At 39.3% G+C, this 7,696-nt stretch overlaps 1 protein-coding gene across 1 annotated transcript; it reads left to right on the top strand.

Moving 5' to 3' along the window:
• Positions 1-5,854: 5,854 nt before the first annotated feature.
• Positions 5,855-6,607, top strand: LOC146313990 (trace amine-associated receptor 1-like). The gene has a single exon (XM_084737035.1). The coding sequence runs from the start codon at positions 5,855-5,857 to the stop codon at positions 6,605-6,607; it is 753 nt and encodes a 250-aa protein (XP_084593161.1).
• Positions 6,608-7,696: the final 1,089 nt, after the last annotated feature.

Here is a 7,696-nt window from a genome sequence, read left to right as displayed (position 1 = left end):
CAGATCACATGCTGGCCAAACCACATTTGTACAAACCATGGGCCAAAAACTACCCAGTCCACTACCAGGTTCCAGAGACATTATTTATTTTTTTAATTGTTTATTTATTTAAATTATCATTATTATTATTATTAAAGACTATTTTGAAAATATCTGTTTTTTTTAACTCCAGTAAGTGCACAGATTAGGACATGGCCAGAATGAATTTACTCAAGATGGAGGTAAAAATCTTCATCATTCAGAGGCAGCGTCTGTATCTATCCTTCTCACATCTATATTTGTTTTGCATTCTCTGACTTCTTGTTCTCTGCTTTTTGATTGCATTTTTCTGGAGATATTGGGCTTTGACCACTGCCTGGACTGTGACAAAGATCAAGGCACTCACACTTGAAAGACTGATGCCGGTCGGCTGACTAGCTAGCATGGCCACTTAGTCCAGCTGGGCTGTTTATAGCTGTTTATGACTGTTTATAGCAGTGGTTGCTGCTGACTACATAACTGTACACTCATATGCTTGCTTTCTGTCTGGAGAAAACTCAACTGTTTCTAAACAGCAAAAACTAATAATGGTCTTAATGAGAGAAAATGAGGAACTTAAAAGAACAACATGCCAAGAAAGAGAAGAGGGTGACCATGTTGCAGTTCTGGAGCAGTACTCCCATATCAACAAGATGATCATTAGCGGGTTGGAGAACAGGCTGCAGTCACCCCTACATTGAGACATGCCACCCTCTCACCCTTTCTCTCGGGTGCACAAGAACCACAACCAGCCAGAATAATCTGGTTTACCAACAGAAAACTGTTCAAATGTCTATGGGAACAAACACGGTACAAAGAAAATGCAGACATCGCCAAAGAGAGTTTCGAAGAAAGCAGAGGAAAATTCAGTCAACATGGACTACAGACTGTAAGGTGTTCAAAGGTGCTGGTTATCAGAGAAATTGTAGAACTGGACAAAAACCAGTAACACTAGAACAACACAGCAATAATCATAATCATAATTCATAACTGTCTGACTATGTATAATGGGTTCTTTCTCAATCTCAAAACATAAACTAGTGAACATAATGAACATAATGCACATGAACTTTAACAAGATGTGGAACCCTCTAATAATAATTTCTTTGATCATCGAAAACAACACATGTTGCTACTACATGGATGAATAGTAGAACAGCAGTGTGGAGTCAGATCAAGCAATGTCAACTATTCACTTCTACAAAAGAAGCTCATTACCAAAACATGAAAAAAAAAAACTTAATTCATCAAAACATTCAATATCATAGTAGTTTCATGAACCTGACTCAGTTCTGAGAAGGAAACAGATCTCGAGTTGAAAGGATATGAATTCAACAGACCCTTACAACCAACATCACTGAAAAGCTGCACACATTTAGGCAACAGAAGTAACAGTCTCCCCCAGTCATTCAGTCAGTCAGACGAGTTATCAAGCTGCAAATGTTAAATGTTTTACCAGCACCAAAATCATCAAGTTGTCTTGTTCCTGCGTATATGATACATCAGAATCGGTATTCACCTGGTTGACTTGAGTTGTACAGAATTCTGTCAGGATTACATCTGTTTCAGAGCAGTCAGCAGTGTCTATGACTGGAAGCTATTAAACATGTTGACTGACGGCACAATCAAAACGGCTTGTGTTTGCAGCGCCCAATGACAAGCTGTTGTTGTCCATCAAACTTCTGTAGCACGCTACTTGCTCATTGTTTGCAAACTGTAAAAGGGTCTATTGCATGAACAAGAAAGTAGGGGATGTGTGTGAATAATAGACTGAGCTTAAGGTCATGGAGAACATGTCAACCACTATTGATGACTGAGCTTTAAACAAATACAAAATGGGATCCAAACAAATACAAAATGACACAATGTACAGTTTGAGTTTATAGCCACTGATCACCAAACCAAGCAGAACAACAGTGCACTCTGCCACTCTTGCCACAACTGACAATATATTCATAAATTATATGGAAAGCAATTTAGTGACCGGGCTGAACAGAACAAGAACAGAAAAATCCATAACTGCATTCTGAACTGGACTGATATCACAAAAGTGGAAAACCCAAACAAAGTCAGGATATCTTGGCTTGTTTGTTTGTTTCTTTTTTTTGTTTGTTTTGTTTTTATCCATCTCTCATGACTCCTGCAAGTTTATGGAAGTGCAATATTAAATTGTATATATTTTCTATCATTTTGGCGACTGTGGCCCACTGACCTTAGACAACCTGGCATACCTCGTACCACTGGGTCCAACTTAGCAGAGTAGTCCACTACTTGGTGATAGTGTGACCCATGTTTCTGTACCAGGAAACCAGTGGCGAAACTGTCTGTCTCATGAACATGCAGGTGGAAAGGCTGGTTATAATCCCACAGGCCGAGAGCAGGGGCTGACATTAGAGCCTTTTTAATGTCAACAAAAGCTCTGTGCATCTCATCAGTCCATTGCACAACAGACGGGGCCACCTGAAGAGTGGCCGGTCGCAATACAGAGTCCATAGCCACATAGTCATGAACCCAATGTCTGCAGAAATTAGCCATCCACAGGAAGGATAACAAATCCTTTCGAGTCTTTGCGGGAGGAATTTCGGAGAGGACTTTCACCCTCTCTGGTGACAACAGCCGCTGTCCATTTCTCAGGACATGTCCCAAATATGTCACCTCTGGCAGGCAAAACTGCAACTTTGTCAGCGAAGCTCTGTGACCACATTCAGCCAGTCTTTTCATCAGCCTAATAGAGTCCATTTTACATGTCTCCTTTGATGGAGAAGCAATCAACAGCACATCCATGTACTGCAGAAGCGTGCTACCACCAGGCTGTTCCAAATGCACTTTTGGATGGGTAAAATGGGAGTGTTACAAGGACTGGTGCTCTCTACTACTACACCTTGATCCAGCAATGATTGGATTACAGGTTCAATGCCTGCAATTGACTTTTGAAGTAAATTGTACTGTTTGATCATTGGCAACTTAGCATTTGTCTTCAAAGTTACTTTTCGAGGCTGTGCAGATTTTACAAACCCAAAATGATTCTTATGTTTTGCCCATAGTGAGGAAGGTACCTCTGAGAGCTCTGAAGGGGGACCATATTGAATTGGAGCAGGTGGCTGCTGACATAAAAATGTGCTAATAAGATTTCATCATTTAAGTTCAACATGTACAGATCCTCACCTACATGTGTTATTTACTGTGAGTGAGAACCTGCCTTTGTTGTTCTTAACAACAGTGCTCAAGCTGTCATTTTAGCAACACTGTCAGGTTCATGTCCAGGTGCAACAGCTACCAAGACATGAGGAGGGAGACCTTTCACATCACACAATTGGCTTTGTTGATCGGTCAGTTGGATTGGTAAAGCACACCCTTGGGGTCCCACAAACAAAACTGTCTCACACTGCAACCACTGTTGGGTGTTCAAAAAGGCATCAGCTCTTGATTTGTATTCTGGGGTTGGGTTGTGTGCAGCTGAGCACTGACACTGTAAGACGGGCCTCATTGCAGACATCAATGTTGCACAGGCTGGTGATGACTTAGCCACCTGTTGGATGTCACAGTGAAAGTGGTCAGCATGTTAAAAACAGGCAGTGCCCAGTGATACAAACAATCGTTCACATTTTGTAGAAACTGAACAGCTTGTACAGCTCTATCGTCAGGAATGGACAAAAACAATCCATCTGGAGTGCAATGAATAGTAGGATGTACTTTACACAATAGATCTCTGCCCATCAAATTTATAGGGCTCTTTTCGGAGATAAGGAATGAGTGTTGTATCTGTGACCCTTCAACATTTATTTGATTTACATGACATTGGCTCTGCAGTAGGAACTCTGCCTGAAACTCCTACTGTGGTGACAAAATGAAATGTTGGTGTACACACTTGCTCGGATGCCTTTACAGCAGATTGAGTCACTCCACTGTCTACCAAAATATCAACAATAGTACCATTAACCTCTACAGGTAATGCTGGGTATGGACAGTCAGGGTTTTGATCGAGTCAGTGATAATCAGGGTATCGATCATGTGGGTGATTGTCTAAGTATTGATCAAATGGGTTTAGAAATCCGACTGGGCGTCTTGGAGTTCTACACTCAGAGGCCCGGTGTCCTGGTCTGCCACAGTTGAAACAGTTACCTTTTCTTCTGTTTTTGCTGTTTGTTATCTTTCTGCTGTTTGTTGGCGGGGTTTACAGACTGTATCATTTGTTTGCTGCTATTGGAGCCACCTTGAGTGAAAATCTGATTCCTGTGCATGTTTGGCAGGGTATGAATTGTGTCTTGCCAGTTCTTAGTTTGTCTGTCATGGCAGGACAGTTTGTATCCTGATGCCATGTGTGGCTTCACATTCTGCGAGTTTTTGTATGGCAAAGTCTGCGTTCTCTTCCCACATAATACCGGCATTATTGTCCCACACCTCGATGAACCACTGTATGTAATCTGGTAAAACTTCTTTGGGCTCTTGTATGCAATGCATAACTTGAGAAGTCACTATGCATTTGCGTGCATTTTTTAATTGCAGCTTTAGCATCATGTTCCAACCAGACATTTAGAGTTTTCAGCAGCAAAAGACAAACAGGTTTCAAATGAAACTGAAAAAGGAGACAGAGGTTGCAGTGGAAAGAGCATGACATAGTATAGTGTTGGAGAAAGTGATGCCAGCAGAGAAGATGAGACACTCAGGGTGAGGTTACGGCTGGCTGTGGAGAGATTACACAAAAAGTGATTAAAAGTTTCTGTACATGTAAAATGCACACAATGTCAATGTCAAGAGGTGCAAAGGGAATGATGCAGCATGAAACTCGCGTGTTTGTAAAAGGTGAAAGTTGGGAACAAAAAATTTTTCCTCTACTACGGATTACTACTACTACTACTACTACTGGCAGGAGGAGAGCTCAGTTTGTTTGTCAAATTTATTGAATTAAAAGTGGATTAATCTTCATTCTAGACTTTTTACCTGCACCATCCTCACTCCACTTTTTACTGTAATTCAGTCAGAGGCTGCTCACTAGACTTTAGCTAGTTACTCATTAGCTTGTGACTGGCTGTTTGGGATGAATTATCAAACTCAAGTAAAGTAAATAATTACAAATGTTCCTTGTGCCAATCCCATAACCAAACTGTGACTGTTTCACAGCCTCAATGAAACATTTATTGTTTTTAACCACAACAATGAAGGTCACCCCATTTTTTCCTCCAGATGGGAAAAATTAATGTATTACATGTAGGCAAAATTGTAGTTTGGCGTACGCAGTCAGTGCAATTTTGAAAGGAAAAAAATGGTGTTATTTGGGCACAAAATGAAGAGACCAGGATGGAGTTGCATTATGGAAATAACCTAGCATTTTTTTAATAAATAAAAGTCTGTAAATCTTGGCCTTTGTTGCTCTGATTTCTTATTTCAATCTCTTTCATGTGAGTCCTACAAATTCACAGAAGTGCAATACTAATTGTTCAACATTGAGAATCCCTTTGAGAGGGTCACCTGAACGTGATATGCTAATCAGCTCTAAAGACTAACTGATCAATATACTGCTCAGTGACACAGACCAAGAGCTCCCATCAGTACAGATGTACAAACCAAACAGACACAGTGTGAAACACACAGAGCACTGAACTTAACTGAAAATCTTTCTCTACAGAAAACTAGAAACAATTAATCTTATTTATATACTGAATGTTATTACAAATGTTACCTGACTATTAGTAATTATTTATGCATGGAACCTTTGGTCAACAGCTCTTCTCATGTTTTTGAGGAAAGAATTGTCTGTTATGCAAGAGCAGATTTAACTTCCATCACCTCCTTTTATTTGTTACACATTTTGTTTGGTTCTTTATCATCTCTGATAATGTGTGGGAACCTTCTTGTAATAACCTCCATCATTTACTTCAAACAGCTTCACACTCCTACAAACTTCCTCATCCTCTCTCTCGCTGTATGTGACCTGCTTGTTGGGGTTTCACTTTTGCTTCATGTTGTCTTACCGTATTCGATAAGCTCTTGTGAAGAACTAAGATTTTTTGATCTCTATCTATGTGCATCTTCTATTTGGAACTTGTGCTTTATTTCTGTTGACAGATATTATGCTGTGTGTCAGCCTCTGAGGTACAGAACTAAAATAAATGTCCATGTTATTGTGATCATGATCCTGATGAGCTGGACTGTATTTGGTCTTACCTTCTTTTATGCTGATTTACAAGAAATGTTATGTTTTTACCTCCCAGCTATCATAATGTGTGCCATCTACCTAAAGATTTTGACTGTGGCACAGAGACAGACACGCAGCATCCAGAACACAACCTGTCAGAGCACAAAGTCTGAAAGTAAGATGGAGAGAAAGGCCACCAAAACTCTGGCTATTGTGATGGGAGTTTTTCTGATCTGTTGGACTCCTTTCTTTTTTTGTTGGAACTTAAACAATTTCCTGATGCACCCCTTACCATTTCCTGTGTTATTTGTACTTAGGTGGCTTGGATGGTCAAATTCACTGCTCAATCCATTCATCTATGCTTTCTTTTACAGCTGGTTTCGATCATCTTTCAGAATGATCATTTCTGGGAAAATATTTCAAGGTGATTTTACTCATTCTAAGCTCTCTTGACTCATGACTTGCTGGTAATCATCACTAGTTTGGCTCTGAAGATTTACATCTCTTTCTACTGCAGCTCATTTAAAATTTGCCACTGTACTATGCATAAAGTATCTGTATGTACAACTCAGTACACAGGTAGCAGTACATAGTAAACAGTACATACAACAATGTACAATAATCACAAGATCCACATTTCTCATTGTTTTTCTTGTTTTTCACTCATTCACAAAACCGACTTAATCTCAAAAGCTTTTATGTGTCAGTGATACACAACTTGTAGTCACTGGGCAAAATGTGGCCCACAGTTGCTGCCAGGTGGCCCTCTGACTGATTTTTCATTCACAATGAAAATCACTTCACAATGTTTTTCCCAGGAAGGAGGGACAGATATGCCAATGTTGGCTGATGGTCTAAATTAGACTGTTAGTAAAAAAGAGAAGCTGATTTGCATGATGAACTTTCAGGCTGTGAAAAGTGTAATTATTAACTGAAGAGGAGCAAAAGTTACACAGAAATGAGGATAACTCTGATACCATAAATGTGTATTACATAAAAGAGTTTAAATATGCTGCTCTTTCTGTTCCTGGTAGGATGGAAGAGGTTCCAGTTATGTTTAATGTTGTAACCTGTTTCAAATGTTACCAAAGCACAACTAAAGTACAGTTGCAGTTTGTAAATGCAGTAAAATATCTGATCTGTCAATCCTTCAAGCAAGTTAGTTTAGTTAATAGGTTTAGTGAATAAAGAATTTCAAAGACAGATGAATTATGGGCCTTTTAATGTTCATATGATATTCATTTTATCTAATAAGTAATGTTATTATTAATGTTTGTTTATTTACTGGCCTCTGGCCTGTTGTCATTTTGCAAAAGTTGCCCCTGATCAAAGCAAGTTGAGTAACACTGTTGTCGGGGTTCCTGTGACAAAAATGAGCTTTATGCTCATACTGATCAAATACTTACTCATTCACTGAACATTATTGAGTATTAATAAGCAGCATCTTGATTAGACACAAATTATTATTTCAGTTTATCTTGTGCTTTCATGTCTCATTAATCTAAATTAAAGGTCTGTCTACAAGATTGTGCATCAAGTGTC

This window comes from Lutjanus erythropterus, chromosome 15, assembly GCF_056507025.1.
Source record: "Lutjanus erythropterus isolate fLutEry1 chromosome 15, fLutEry1.hap2, whole genome shotgun sequence".
Classification (NCBI taxonomy): Eukaryota; Metazoa; Chordata; class Actinopteri; order Lutjaniformes; family Lutjanidae; genus Lutjanus; species Lutjanus erythropterus.
The sequence above is the reverse complement of the archived record's forward strand: the minus strand, read 5'-3'. Positions and strand labels throughout refer to the sequence as shown.